Source organism: Podarcis gaigeae, assembly GCF_964106915.1.
Source record: "Podarcis gaigeae genome assembly, chromosome: 2".
NCBI classification, from domain to species: Eukaryota; Metazoa; Chordata; class Lepidosauria; order Squamata; family Lacertidae; genus Podarcis; species Podarcis gaigeae.
The window spans coordinates 118,205,128-118,220,888 of record NC_139679.1 but is presented as its reverse complement, the minus strand read 5'-3'; the positions used below and the strand labels follow the sequence as shown (position 1 = coordinate 118,220,888).

General features: G+C 46.8%; 1 protein-coding gene across 1 annotated transcript in view; it reads left to right on the top strand.

Annotated features, from left to right (window-relative positions):
• The first annotated feature begins 278 nt into the window (after window positions 1-278).
• The window catches only part of LOC310837236 (uncharacterized protein), a 501,393-nt gene continuing 485,910 nt past the window's right edge, over window positions 279-15,761 (top strand). Inside the window, exons 1-5 of the mRNA XM_083723433.1 lie at window positions 279-1,608; window positions 6,274-7,042; window positions 7,640-7,751; window positions 10,292-10,774; window positions 12,210-13,719. Coding sequence (XP_083579559.1) covers window positions 6,305-7,042; window positions 7,640-7,751; window positions 10,292-10,774; window positions 12,210-13,719 — 2,843 coding nt within the window. The 5' untranslated portion in view covers window positions 279-1,608; window positions 6,274-6,304. The remainder of the gene's footprint in view (window positions 1,609-6,273; window positions 7,043-7,639; window positions 7,752-10,291; window positions 10,775-12,209; window positions 13,720-15,761) is intronic.

Sequence of the window (15,761 nt, the reverse complement as noted above, 5' to 3'; positions counted from 1 at the left end):
TGTGATTATAATGGAGACAAAATGTGGCCATGTGTGGACTGCTCCTGCTCAGGGTGTCAGGCATCTAAGAATATTAATAATAATTTTATTATTTAAACCACACCCGTTGTTTCAAGATATCCCATTCCATTCCCCGCCTCTGGGTTTCCATTGTCCACAGGGGTTCAATTCCTCGCCCACTGAGCATGCTTGCAGTGTGCAAGCCTAACCATGTCTACTCAGAATCCCGACTCTGGGATTGCGGCACTCATCTCGCTTTATTGGCCAAGGGAGCCGGCGTACAGCTTCCAGGTCATGTGGCCAGCATGACTAAGCCGCTTTTGGTGAACCAGAGCAGCGCACGGAAACGCCGTTTACCTTCCCGCCAGAGCGGTACCTATTTATCTACTTTGACGTGCTTTTGAACTGCTAGGTTGGCAGGAGCAGGGACCGAGCAACGGGAGCTCACCCCATCGCAGGGATTTGAACCGCCGACCTTTTGATCCACAAGTCCTAGGCTCTGTGGTTTAACCCACAGCGCCACCCGCGTCCCATAGTGCAAGCCATAAGCTTCCTTTAGGCGGTCTCCAGCATTGTATTAAATATTTCTACAGGTTTTTAATTGTACTTTTATCCCTTTATTTCTTGTCTTGTATTAGGATTTTTGAATTCAAAATTGCAATGCAATAAAATACCATGTAAGAAATTAAAGTCATAATGAGAATATAATTGATAAATCATTAAATGGTCTGCTGGCTTCACAAAGAAACAATTCCTAGCACCTTCAACAAATTGCAGCTCCCAGGATTCTCCATAACTATTAAAGTATGCTTTAAATCGTGGCATTGATGATTGTGACCTCAGTGGTGTAGCAGGAACCCCCCCCCCCATCATTCAGTTTGTACAAACTTCACACACACTCACACTCACACACTACATATGCTACGCTTCTGTTATAAATTCATAGAAAATCAACCATACATCGGATTTGCACTGTTCCACTTTTATTTTTCTCCATGAAGGAAGGACTACAAAATGGGGAAGGTTTGATACAGGGCAGCCATAATCCCTTGAGCATCCCAGCACATACACAGGAGGCCCTCCCCAGTTGCTATGCCAACCCTGATGGTCCTAGACAGAAGACAATAAAGATCACAAAGAACTTGCATATGGGAGTGGATTCAGCATGGACTGGAACAAAGGACACTGATCAGGTCTTCCCTCTGGGGGCAGGAAACTGCCAACTCCCCTCTGTCACCTGGAAGTGACTCATGGGGAGGGGGAAAGAAGGGAACCAGCCAGGTGACAGGACACTCAGGTTACCACCACAACTCCTCCCTCAACCCCTCCTTTCTGTAATGTATGCATGATGTTTCTGGGGGTGGGCTTGACCTACAGGGTGGGAATTTCAAAAGTTTTCATAAGGTCTTGCACACCATCTTTCTGGGTCTTTCCTCTCACCTGCAAGTGAGGGGAGCACCCTGTTGCAACAGTTCAATAAAGGCCAAGCCTACAGGCTGCTGATTTGCTTCAATTTACTCTGGTTGGTGTCTTTACTTTTGTCCAAGGGAGCCCTCGGATTTTTCTGGTAACAGTGGCAACAAGACATCTTGTAAAAACAACAATAGGGTAAGACTATTAATATTCTACAGCCTTTTAAATATGTCTGGGGGAAGGGGGAGGGTTTATTGTTCTGCTGTTTTTGTTTTAATTATTTACCTGTGTTTTTACATTGCATTTTATTCGGTGAACCGCCCTGAGATCTTTTCATGAAGGGTGGCTTATAAACTTAATAAACAACAACAGCAACATCATCATCTTTAAATTTATTACTTATACCCCGTCCATCTGGCCGGGCCTCCCCAGCCACTCTGGGTGGCTTCCAATAGGATATTTAAAACACAATTAAACATCAAACATTCAAAACTTCCTTAAACGGGGCATCTGCTAGGGATCATTTTGCTGCAATTCTTGCAGGAAATAGTTCAAGCCCCTTGATCACAGGGATGGGGGGACTTGTAGCTCTCCAGATGTGGTTTTTATTTTTACATTTTTTTTACATTCACTTTTTTGCAGTGAAAATAAATACTGTACATTCAAAACTAAAAAAAAAAGGGGGGAGGAAAGGAGCTGGAGGGGGAAGGGAATGGGTTCCGACAGAGCCCGCTGCACAGGCACTTCATGCAAACAATTCCAAATATTTCTCCTTTTGGCGCCACCTGCCGAAAGCAGCTTTTCCTAGATTTAAGTCTTCTGACCATTTAGCAACTCTTGATGCGGGTGGGGCTTTGATTCCAGACGTTGCAGATCTCCAGATCCCAGCCAGCCCCATTGGCCAACATCTGGAGGGCTGCAGCGACCCCCCCCCCAAAAAAAATTCCACTCCTGTTTTAGATCTCCGCCCCATGTCTTGCAGGAAAGGGGGCGGGAAATCTACCCACCCCCCTCGTTTCCGCAAAGCGCAGCTCACGTTCCGGGCACCCAGGGGTTAAGCTGCGGGAGCCTTGGATTCCTAGAGAGGCCACGCGGGGCTGGATGGGCGGGGCTTGTACGTCACCTGGTCCTCCCAGGATCCCGGCGCGCGCGCGCAGACTTGACACGCCCCCCCGCAGGCTCCGCCCCTTCCCCTCCCGCTGGGACTGATTCTTCATCATTGTTTAGTCGGCATCAGCCACGTGAGAAGCAAGTGAGTGCAAAGAAGAGGCTCCTTTGCAGGGAAATCAGATTTTGTGGAAGCAGAAGGGGAGCAGGTATTGAGAAGCCGGAGGAGAAATATCTTGGGATGTGTGTGTGTGTTTTGCTGGGATGGCAAAACATCTTTGCAGCCAATTTCCTCCTCTCTCTCTCTCTCCATCCCCAAATTATGTTCTTGGAGCGAAAAAGCGGGTGGAATTTGTAGGACTGACTTATTTATTTAATTCAGCGTTTCGACACACACCGTTCGTTTGCAAGAAGCTGCTAATCCCAGGTTTTCTCGGGGGTGTTTGTATTTTTTTTAATTTAATTTAATTTTTATTTTTTTTAATGAATATTTATTAGCATTTTCAAAAACCACACAAAAACAAAAATAGACAAAAAAATTAACAAAAATCCAAAACTTAAAAACAATTAAAAAGACATAAAATTTCAATTACTTATTTTCTTTTAACTTGTTTCTCAGACCTCCTCACACCTCCCCTTCTTGTATTCCAATTTAAATTATCAGCTCAGCAAGTCCTTATTTTTTAATTTTATTTTAAACAGGTTTAACAGCCTGTGAATCGGAGGTGATGAACTAGGAGGGCGCGTGGCGATGGGGGTGGAATCCCGGAAGGTCCCGAGTTCGAATGCTACCTCTGCTCTGAATTTACTAGGTGGGCTTTTATGGATCTAAGTATCTGTTAACTCCAGCCTCCTCCAGTTCTTTACAAGAGGAGCAGGGAGATTGCCTTACCAGCTGTGATTCAGTGGCTGCACACACACCATACCTTTAAAAGAACACACACACCCCCTCAAAGAATTGTGGCAACTTAGTATACCCCACCCCATAGAACTAAAGTTCCCAGCACCCTTAACACTATAGTTTTCAGGATTCTTCAGGGGGAAAGTTCAGAAAGCATGTGATCAGATTCACAGTTCAACTTCCTAAGGAAGTTAGATTAGCCTCAACCAGAGCCAGGGCCTTCTCAACACTGGCTCCTGCCTGGTGGAACGCTCTGTCTCATGAGACCAGAGACCTGCGGGATCTGAGTTCTTTCCGCAGGGCCTGTAAGATAGAGCTGTTCCACCTGGCCTTTGGCTTAGAATCAGTTTGATTCCCTCCCCCTCTTTCTTTTTTCTTTCTCCTCCTCTGAAGGGGCTGCGTCGTAATGTTTTAATGTTGTATTTTAATCTTGTTTTTTATTTTTATTTTTTTAAAAGAATATTAAGATTTTACAAAGTCATAAATACAAAAATGCATAAAAAAACACAAAGAAAAAAGAAAAACAAAAATACAAAATACAGAAAATGAGAAAAATAGAAAAAAAGTTAAAAACAAATCCATTTTTTATAATTTTACACTCATTAGCTTGTTTCTTTGACCTCCTCACACCTCCCCTTTTTGTATTCCCACTTACATAATCAAATCAGCAAATCCTTACCCTCTTTCATTTATCTTAACTCTATATCTTAACATATTATAACTATATTTTCATCCATTATCAATTCGTTTTTGCACATTCTTATTAACATTGTTGCTAATGCCACTTATTTTCAATCCAACATCATTTTAACATTCATTAATTTTACAGTGTTTCTGCAGATAATCTATAAATTTCTTCCAATCTTCTTCCACCAACTCTTCTCCCAGGTCTCGGATTCTGCCAGTCATTTCTGCCAATTCCATATAGTCCATCACCTTCATCTGTCACTCTTCCAGGGTGGGTAGATCTTGTGTCTTCCAATACTTTGCAATAAGTATTCTTGCTGCTGTTGTTCCATACATGAAAAGAACTCTATCCTTCTTTGGCACCAATTGGCCGACTATGCCCAGGAGGAAGGCCTCTGGTTTCTTCAGAAAGGTATATTTAAATACCTTTTTCATTTCATTATAGATCATCTCCCAGAAAGCCTTAATCTTTGGGCACGTCCACCAAAGGTGAAAGAATGTACCTTCATTTTCTTTACATTTCCAACATTTATTGTCGGGCAAATGATATATTTTTGCAAGCTTGACTGGTGTCATGTACCACCTGTATATCATTTTCATAATATTCTCTCTCAAGGCATTACATGCCGTAAATTTCATACCGGTGGTCCACAACTGTTCCCAGTCAGTAAACATAATGTTATGACCAATGTCTTGTGCCCATTTAATCATAGCAGATTTAACCGTTTCATCCTGCGTATTCCATTTTAACAGCAAGTTATACATTCTTGAAAGTATCTTAGTTTTGGGATCTAACAGTTCTGTTTCCAATTTTGATTTTTCCACCTGGAAGCCAATTTTTTTGTCCAAATTATAGGCCTCTCTTATTTGATAATAATGAAGCCAGTCTCGCACTTTATCTTTTAATTTCTCAAAACTCTGCAATTTCAATTTGTCTCCTTCTTGTTCCAAAATTTCCCAATATTTCGGCCATTTGGCCTCCATATTGAGCTTTTTCTGAGCCTTTGCTTCCATTGGTGACAACCACTTTGGGGTTTTATTTTCCAATAAGTCTTTATATCTTATCCAGACATTAAACAATGCTTTCCTGACAATATGGTTTTTAAATGCTTTATGTGCTTTAACCTTGTCGTACCACAAATATGCATGCCACAGAAAAACATTATTAAAACCTTCTAGGCCCAAAATGTCTGTGTTCTCAAGAAGCAGCCAGTCTTTCAACCAGCAGAATGCTGCTGATTCATAGTAAAGTTTAAGGTCTGGCAGGGCAAATCCGCCTCTTTCCTTTGCGTCAGTTAATATTTTAAATTTTATTCTGGGCTTCTTGCCCTGCCAGACATATCTAGAAATATCTCTCTGCCACTTCTTGAAACAGTCCATCTTGTCCACAATTTGCAATGATTGAAACAGAAATAACATTTTTGGCAATACATTCATCTTTACAGCTGCAATTCGACCCAACAAGGAAAGCTTCAAATTTGACCATATTTCTAAGTATTTTTTCACTTCTGCCCAACATTTCTCATAGTTATCTTTATTTTACTTTCTTAACCAATGTTAAACCTGTCTCCTTCTGAAACCTCTCTTTCTCAATCGGTGTAACATTTTTCTCAAGCACTTTAGTTTTTGACTTGTTCAGCTTAAATCCTGCCGCATGACCAAATTCTTGAATCAATTCTAATACTCTTTTCGTACTAGATTCTGGCTCCTGTAACGTCAAAACTAGGTCGTCTGCAAAAGCTTTCAATTTGTATTGTTTGGCTCCGACCTGAATACCTTTGATCAGGCGGTCCCTCCTAATCATGTTCAGCAAAACCTCCAGGACCGTTTAATCTTGTTTTTTAAATTGTATTTTAATCAACTTGTTTTTATTACTGGTTGTTAGCCGCCCTGAGCCCGGTCTTGGCTGGGGAGGGCGGGGTATAAATAAAATTTATTGTTGTTGTTGTTGTTGTTTTCCTTTAGGGAGAAGAAGAGTTTGCAAGAAGAGCAAGCTGTTAGTAGCTCCTGTGCAAACCCCTAGTTTTTCCGCACACCTGTTCCTTTCTAGGTCAGCCAGCTGAAATGGATGAAGTCCAGCACAAAGGCTAGGTATCCCTTGCTTGCTTCTCGCCTTCAGAAAGCGGCTCAGTTTTCATTTTTTAAAAAAATTATTATTCGCTTAGGAACTGTTTTCAAGATTTGTCTGCGGTAAAGATGTCAGGAGAGTGGTCTGCAGCTGAGGTGGATGTGGTCAATCCTGGGGATCTGGAAGCAATGAAGAACGGAGCAAGGACTCTCAGCATTGCCCAGGTTGGGACGATTGGAGAGTTTGCGAGTTGGGCCATGCCAAGACCAGGGCGGCTGAAAGCTGAGGAGGGATTGGCCCACAGCTGGGAAGTCCAGTGGCAGGAGTTCCCGAAGGTGGTACACACCCCTCACTGGGGGAGCCCAGAGTCTCCAAAGACCATGCGCTGGGAAGTTACCAAATCCTCCCTGGTCCCTTCCGAAACGGTAGCTGATTTGGGACCTTGTGGAGAGGTGGCAATCGGTCTTTCGCCAGGCCTCAAAGGAGGAGCTCCCCAAACCTCAGAGCATCTGTACTCTGGCGAAAGGGAAGACAGCGTCAAAGTGGGCAAAGAGATCTCAAGCAAGGGTGCCGCTGTGACAGAGACACAGCGCCAGCGCTTCCGGCTTTTCTGCTACAAGGAGGCTGAGGGGCCCCGAGAGGCCTGCGACCGACTGCATGCGCTGTGCCGTGAATGGCTGGAGCCAGAGAGGCGCACCAAGGAGCAGATGCTGGAGCTGGTGATCCTGGAGCAGTTTTTGGCGGTCTTGCCACCAGCAATGCAGAGCTGGGTCCGAGATGGGAGTCCGGCAACTTGCTCCCAGGCTGTGGTCCTGGCTGAGGATTTCCTGATGAGACAGCAAAAGGCTGAAGGATGGGGAGGACAGGTGAGGCAAAGGAGCTGGGGAACCTCTGGTCCACTGGTCATCCCCATTTGGTGTGCAAGGCCATTTTGGGCGAGCCAAACCCACCCACCCTCTACTTGATGCCATGTATAATGGAGGGGCTTCAAAGGAACAATGGAGGGGCTTCAAACACCCAATTGTTCATTTGCTGAAGCAAAAAGTGGGTGGTGGGACGTGTGTTAGAATGGAGGGGGTTATTCTCATTTCCGCGGAAAACGCTCCTCCGTCCCTGTGCTACTTTTTGAGCCATTGAAAATGGGAGGTTCAAAAACTCACACAGGGCTGTTTAAAAGCCCTTTTGCAAAGAGCCATGCAGGGCTGTTGGGCTTCTGGATTTTTGAGGTTAAGAGAGCGGTGTGGGGCTGTGCACAGTGATGGCAGGGGATTGACCCTTCAGGTTTCGCCTGCCGGGCATGGGCAGTTAAAGATCAGGCCCACCAGGCATGGAAGGCTCCCCACCTCTCTCCTAAAAGGTTTGGCAGGATGCAGAATCAGCAATAGTACATGGATGGAGGAACGAGATCCTTGGAACAAATCCTTTAAGCTCCTAGCCTCTTCTCTCTTTCTACTCTGTTCTAGGCTCTAGGAACTTTGGCAGAAGTGGTTGTGAGCCTCTCTGAAGGGAGTGAGGCTGCTCCAGAATTCTGCAAGGAGATAAAGAAGGAGAGCAGCCAGAATGCTGGCTTTCTAGGTATGTGGTAAAGGTAAAGGTACCCCTGCCCGTACGGGCCAGTCTTGCCAGACTCTGGGGTTGTGCGCCCATCTCACTCAAGAGGCCAGGGTCCAGCGCTGTCCGAAGACACTTCCGGGTCACGTGGGCAGCGTGACATCGCTGCTCTGGCGAGCCAGAGCCGCACACGGAAACGCCGTTTACCTTCCCGCTGGTAAGCGGTCCCTATTTATCTACTTGCACTCGGAGGTGCTTTCGAACTGCTAGGTTGGCAGGCGCTGGGACCGAGCAGCGGGAGCGCACCCCGCCGCAGGGATTCGAACCGCCGACCTTTCGATCGGCAAGTCCTAGGTGCTGAGGCTTTAACCCACAGCGCCACCTGCGTCCCCATAGGTATGTAGTAGCTCCCTCTTATATCCAATGCTGAGGCAGTGAGTGCCGTTCCTTACCTTACGACTGGTTTTCATATACAGTGGTACCTCTGGATACGAACGGGATTCATTTTGGAGTCCCATTCACATCCTGAAGTAAATGTAAGAGGCCCGTGCGTGGGTTGTGTTTCGTCGCTTCTGTGCATGCGCGTGATGTTATTTTGAGCGTCTGCGCATGCGCGAGCGGCAAAACCCGGAAGTAACACGGTCCGTTACTTCAGGGTCGCCGCAGAGCGCAACCCGAAAATACTTAACTTGAAGCTACTTCAACCCAAGGTATGACTGTACTGCATGCAATTGCTCCAGCTGTTTTTAAAAATCTGTATACAGTGGTACCTCAGGTTACATACGCTTCAGGTTACAGACTCCGTTAACCCAGAAATAGTGCTTCAGGTTAAGAACTTTGCTTCAGGATAAGGACAGAAATCGTGTTCCGACGGTGCGGCAGCAGCAGGAGGCCCCATTAGCTAAAGTGGTGCTTCAGGTTAAGAACAGTTTCAGGTTAAGAACGGACCTCCGGAACGAATTAAGTACTTAACCAGAGGTACCACTGTATATATTTATGCAATGGTTAGAAATTAGTTTGATAGAAGCAACTGAACTTCATCCAAAAAGCAAAAGCTCCCTTAAAATGCTTGCTTCATTAGGAAGGTTTTGTCAAGTGGCAGAATTAGAGCAGGGAGTGGGAGCTCACAGAGCCCATCCAGTCTAACCCCCTGCCTGTGTAATGCAGGATGCGGCCACAGCATCCCTGACAAATCCTAGCCCAGCCTCTAGACCTCCAGAGAAGGAGGGCCCCACGCACACCACCACAGCTTTCTGCTCCACCTTCAAGCAGAAAACATTTAGCCTAAAGCTGCCTCCTTTTAATTTCCACCATTCCTACTAGTCTGCCAATTGGAGCAGCAGAGATCAAGGAGCGTTCCCGTAGCAAGAGCTCTTGAAATGAGCAGCGTTGAGATCCATTAGATATCCGGCGCCATCTGGGGTAGTTTGCCCCCCTTTGTTCCCTACCTGCACTCGGCTCAATCTCACCTGTTGCTCCTAGAAGCTGTCACCATGTGACAGTGGCCACAATCCCAGGAAACGGATTCGGCTGGCTGGCTAAACCAGGTGAGGGGAGCCGATGGGTCTCAAACCCTCGGTGAGTTAGGGACTTCTCCTGAATACGAAGACAGGCTCCAGTGATTTGAGCGGATGAGACCAAGGATAATAAAAGGCTATGGAGTAATAAAATCCAGAGTGGATTCTCTAAGATGGTTGGGTGGCGCCTTCTATGCCTCCTTCCAGCCACTTCTGCAGCCAAGATGGTGCCAAACCTATTGCTCTGCTATCCTCAGCGAGGCTTGTTCTCTGGGCAGCTCAGGGCCCCCGTACACATTGCCCAGGCTTGCACCCTGAGGGGGTCACTTCAGTGCTGCTAGTGCAAAGGAATAATAATAATAATAATTTATTATTTATACCCCGCCCATCTTAGCTGTGTTTCCCCAGTCAATCTGGGCGGCTCCAAACAGAATATTAATAATAATGTGATAAAACATCAAACATTAAAAATATGCAACTGCAGATTTCACAACTTTGTCACAAATTTCTCAAACCAGACAACAAATATGCAACAAATAAAAAATAATAATAATTTATTCTTTATACGTCACCTATCTGGCTGGGTTTCCCCAGCCACTGGGTGGCTTCCAACAAAATATTAAAATACAATAGTCCATCAAACATTAAAAGCTTCTCTAAACATGGCTGCCTTCAGATGTCTTCTAAAAGTCAGATAAGCATTTCCCTCATATCTGATGGGTGTTCCACAGGGCAGGCGCCACTGCCGAGAAGGCTCTCTGCCTTGTTCCCTGTAACTTTGCCACTCACAGTGAGGGAACTACCAGAAGGCCCTTGGTGCTGGACCTCAGTGTCCAGGCTGAACGATGGCGATGGAGACGCTCCTTCAGGTATACTGGGCCGAGGCCGTTTAGGGCTTTAAAGGTCAGCAGCAACACTTTGAATTGTGGTCGGAAACGTTTTACTTCACCCCCGGAGACGCACTCCATTGTCTCGAGACAGACAGGTGACAATGTCATTTGGGGTGGGGTTTCCCCCAACCATTTCCCCAATCCCCCTCCATTCCAGGAACCAATGAGCTGACGAGCGAGAACGATGTGGCAAGAGAGGAGCTGGAGGTCAACGTCGGGGTTCTAGGTATAGCGGAGCAGCATGACGAAAGCTGGCCGGAGAGATCCGTGGTGGCGGCTGCTTGTGAACAGCTCCCTGAACTCTCAGTCCCACCTCTGGGGACACAGGAGAGCAGGAGCGCATTCTCCAGGAGGAGCGGGACCTGGAGGCAAGGCCTTGAGAACCAGAGAAGACCCACAGAGCTCAAGCTCTACATCTGCACAGTCTGTGGACGTAGCTTCATGCGGGGATCGAATCTCTTTCGGCATCAGAAACTCCACATGGGACAGAAGTCCCACTGGTGTGCGGTTTGTGGGCAGAGGTTTGCTTGGAAGGAGAAGCTCGTGAGTCACCAGAAAGTTCACAAAAAGAGGGTGACAGCTGGACGAAGAGGCCAAGCGGGGGAAATAGCCGCAAAGCCTTCCAGAATCGCAACAGCAGGTGTGTAAATTTGAAGCAGGTGTGGAGAACTGGATCACAAATGTGAGCCTGGTAGTCCTTAACCCTTTCTGCCCTGCCACTGGTCGGTTTGCACCAGTGTTCAAAATTAGCAATTTTGAATCCAGCGATTTGAGCAGATGAGACCAGAAGTGGGTACAATGATTAAGAAAGTGGTTTCTTCATGCGCTGTAGAGGGAAATGAGGGCAGCCTGGGGGAAGGGAACCCGGAAGGAAAACTCTGATCCTCAACCTCTGCTGCCTTGTGGGATATCTTCAGGAGAATAAAAGGCGATAGAGTAACTCCACACAAATCCAGAGTGGATTCCCAAAGATGGTTGGGTGGTGCCTTCTATATGCCTCCTTCCAGCCACTTCTGCAGCCAAGATGGTGCCAAACCTATTGCTCTGCTATCCTCAGTGAGGCTGAGAGGGGGGTCCTGTCGTCTGGGCAGCCCAGGACCCCCAGATACACTGCCCTGGCAGGCATCCCAGACAGGTCACTTCAGTGCTACTAGTGCAAAGTAATAATAATAATAATAATAATAATAATAATAATAATAATAATAAATTTATTTATATAATAAAAAATAATAATTTTTTATTTATACACCACCCATCTGGCTGCGTTTCCCCAGCCACTCTGGGCTGCTCCCAACAGAATATGAATATTATTAATAATAATAATAATGTGATAAAACATCAAACATTAAAAATCAGCAACTGCAGATTTCACAACTTTGTCTGTCACAAATTTCTCAAACCAGACAAAAATTTTGTGACTTTCAGTAATAATCATAATAATTTTTTATTTATACCCCGCCCATCTGGCTGGGTTTCCCCAGCCTCTCTGGGCGGCTTCCAACAAAATATTAAAATACAATAGTCCGTCAAACATTAAAAGCTTACCTAAACATGGCTGCCTTCTAAAATGGATGTCTTCTAAAAGTCCGATGATAATACAGTGGTGCCTCGTAAGATGAAAAACTCGCAAGACGAAAGAGTTTTTCGTTTTTGAGTTGCTTCGCAAAACGAATTTCCCTATGGGCTTGCTTTGCAAGACGAAAACGTCTTGCAAGGTTGTTTCCTTTTTCGTAAAACCGTTAATACCCAGGGTGCATTGCTTGAAGAGGTGCAGTTGCGACTTGACTTCGAGGAGCAACTCATAGCACGCGGTGTGGTAGCCTTTTTTGAGGTTTTTGAAGACTTTGGTGATTTTTGAAGCTTTTCCAAAACTTCTTTTGCAGCCTTTTGGTAAGTTAAACTTTTAAAACTTTTTGGGGTTTTTTTGGATTTTGGGTTGGGGTGTTTGGAATTCAAGGACTTGGTGTTGGGGAGGGGTTTGCAAGAATCTGGGAGCTTGTGTGTTTTCTAGGCGGTTTGGTGCTTTTGAATTTTTTGCATGTGAAGCACTAATTTTTTTGGGGGGGGTTGCGAAGGTAGGAGCTGTGCTGCCATGGGGCCCAAGAAGACTGCTGCTGCAGAAGCCGGCGAGAGGAAGAAGGAGAAGATGACGCTGGAAATGAAGAAAGAGATCATCCGGAAGCATGACGGTGGAATGCGTGTGACAGACCTCGCCAGGGAGTACAGGAGGAATCCATCGACCATCGCGACCATCCTGAAGATGAGGGGAAAGATCCTTGCGACTGAGGCAGCCAAGGGAGTCACCAGGATCGTGAAGAACCGCCCAGCTGTTCTGGAGGAGGTGGAGAAGTTGCTGCTCATCTGGTTAGAAGAGAAGCAGCGTGCAGGGGACACAGTGACTGAGGCCGTCATTTGTGAGAAGGCCAAGGCCTTGCACGCAGACCTCGTCTGGCAACAGCCAGGAACCTCAGGCGAGCCAGAAGTCTTCAAGGCAAGCAGAGGCTGGTTTTACCGGTTCAAGATGAGATCTGGAATCCATAGCGTGGTCAGGCATGGAGAGGCTGCCAGTTCTGATGTTCCTGCGGCTGAAGACTTTGCAGCGGAGTTCCTGGAGGTTGTGACGATGGAGGGCTACGTTCCACAGCAGGTCTTCAACTGTGACGAGACTGGGCTGTTTTGGAAGAGGATGCCCAAAAGGACTTTCATCACTCAGGAGGAGGCCAAGTTGCCTGGCCACAAGCCCATGAAGGACCGTCTGACCCTGCTCTTCTGTGCCAATGCAAGCGGCGACCTGAAGATCAAGCCCCTGCTGGTGTACCACTCGGAGAACCCACGGGCCTTCAAGAAACACAAGGTCAACAAGGAGCAGCTGAGTGTCATGTGGCGATCCAGCAGTAAGGCTTGGGTCACACGTGTGCTGTTTGTGGACTGGGTCAATCTTGCTTTTGGCCCTGCTGTCAAACAGTACCTACTGGACAACGACCTGCCGCTGAAGGCTTTGCTTCTGATGGACAATGCTCCTGCTCATCCTAAAGGCCTTGAGAAGGACTTGTTGGAGGAGTTCAGCTTCATCAGCATCATGTTCCTGCCGCCTAACACCACGCCACTGCTCCAGCCGATGAATCAGCAGGTCATCGGCAATTTCAAAAAACTCTACACCAAGGAGCTTTTCAGGCGATGCTTCGAGGTGACTGACTGCACCACCATCACCCTGCGGGAATTCTGGAAGGACCACTTTGACATTGTCACCTGCTTGAAGATGATCACCACGGCCTGGGACGGGATCAGCCAGAGAAATTTGAATTGCGCTTGGCGCAGCCTGTGGCCGGACTGTGTGGCACCAAGTGACTCTGATGCACCAGAGTCAACAGTGGTGCAGGACATTGTTTCCTTGGGGAGGGCCATGGGCCTGGAGGTCACAGAGGAGGACGTCAGCGAGCTGGTGGAGGAGCACGACCACGAGCTGACCACCCAGGAGCTGGTCAAACTGCAGGCAGAGGCTGCGCAGGAGCAGGCCTCGCTGGAAGAGGAGGAAGCAACTGAGGAACGGCTGTCCTCCAAAGAACTGAGGGACATTTGCCAGAAGTGGAAAGATGTGCAGGCTTTTGCACAGCGGCACCACCCTGCTTGGAACACTCATGGTTACCCTTCCAAAGAATCCTGGGAAATGTAGTTGGTTAAGTGTGCTGAGGGCTGCTAGGAGGCCCCTGTTCCCCTCTCAGAGCTGCAGTTCCCAGAGTTCCCCTGTGAAGATGGATGAATTGATTCTTAAACCACACTGAAAACTGTTGCTCCGTGTGGGAGAAAATGGGGTCACCTAACAATGCTACAAACTACACTTCCCAGGATTCTCTGGGAGAAGACAACGCTGGCGAGCTAAATGAATCAACAGTCTGGGACGTTTGAAGACAGCCTTGTATTTTCAAAGCCATTTGGCTCCGTGAAGCAGGAGTGCCAAACGCTTGGTTCTTGCTATGTTATTGCTAGACTCCAGCTGCGCTCAGCCAATGTGACCCAAAGTCAAGGGTGATGAGGGTTGTAGTCTAGCAATATCTGTTCCCCATCCCTGAAACTGAATGTGCCAGCTAGGACTGATCACCTGTGGTGAGGGAGACCATTTTTCAGGTACTCGGGTAAGAGAGCGATAAACGACAGCAACAGATAGCACACACACTCTCCGCCCCCTGTTTTTCAGGCTATAAATGTTCCAGAGACTATCAATATTTTGAAAGCAAGCAAACAAAGTATTTTCAGCCCAGTTCAAAGCTGCATTGTTGTTGTTTAGCCGTTTAGTCGTGTCCGACTCTTCGCTACCCCATGGACCAGAGCACGCCAAGCACTCCTGTCTTCCACTGCCTCCCGCAGTTTGGCCAAACTCATGCTGGTAGCTTTGAGAACACTGTCCAACCATCTCGTCCTCTGTCATCCCCTTCTCCTTGTGCCCTCCATCTTTCACAACATCAGGGTCTCATCCTCTTTCGACCCCTGTGGTGTAGTGGTTAAGAGCGGTAGTCTCGTAATCTGGAGAACCGGGTTCGAGTCTCCACTCCTCCACATGCAGCTGCTGGGTGACCTTGGGCCAGTCACACTTCTTTGAAGTCTCTCAGCCCCACTCACCTCACAGAGTGTTTGTTGTGGGGGAGGAAGGGAAAGGAGAATGTTAGCCGCTTTGAGACTCCTTAAAGGGAGTGAAAGGCGGGATATCAAATCCAAACTCCTCCTCCTCTTCTTCTTCTTCTTCTTCTTCTTCTTCTTCTTCTTCTTCTTCTTCTTCTCCTTGTGCCCTCCATCTTTCCCAGCATCAGGGTCTTTTCCAGGGAGTTTTCTCATGAGGTGGCCAAAGTATTGGAGCCTCAGCTTCAGGATCTGTCCTTCCAATGAGCACTCAGGGCTGATTTCCTTAAGAATGGAGAGGTTTGATCTTCTTGCAGTCCATGGGACTCTCAAGAGTCTCCTCCAGCACCAGAATTCAAAAGCATCAATTCTTCACCCATTAGCCTTCTTTACGGTCCAGCTCTCACTTCCATACATCACTACTGGGAAAACCATAGCTTTAAACTATACGGACCTTTGTTGGCAAGGTGAAAGCCGCATTAAGCATCTCTAATCAGTTTCAGTTAGGATACGATAACGAAAATGGAATGGGGATTGTTTCGCCTGCCCTTGATTCTTTGCAATCGTGAATTTGGAGTATTCCCTCATGAGAGGCACCAGTTTAGTAATTTCTCTCTTTCTCCTCTGACTGAGTGGGAAATTGAAGGGATATAAACCTGGTATTTCAATGAGAAATGCTAAGCCAGTGTGCACAGGATCGGGCTGTGTTTGTTGACTAGTAACGTGTGTGGCCATATTTACTGGGAAAATGTTAAGTGAGGATGTCATACACACCCCTTTAGAGCAGGGATAGGGCAAACACTTGGGGAGGTATTCTGGAAGTTGCGGGACTCCAATTCCCATCATCCCCTGTGACTATTGGGCATGCTGGCCCTCGGGTAATGATGGGAATTGGAGTCCAATAGCATCTGGAAGGTGCTGTGTTTTGTGTGTAACAAATTGTTACAGAGTGAAGAGTAGCTGTTCAAGATTCAAGGCCCTCCAAGCAATTATCTCTTCCCCCCCCTTCCCAT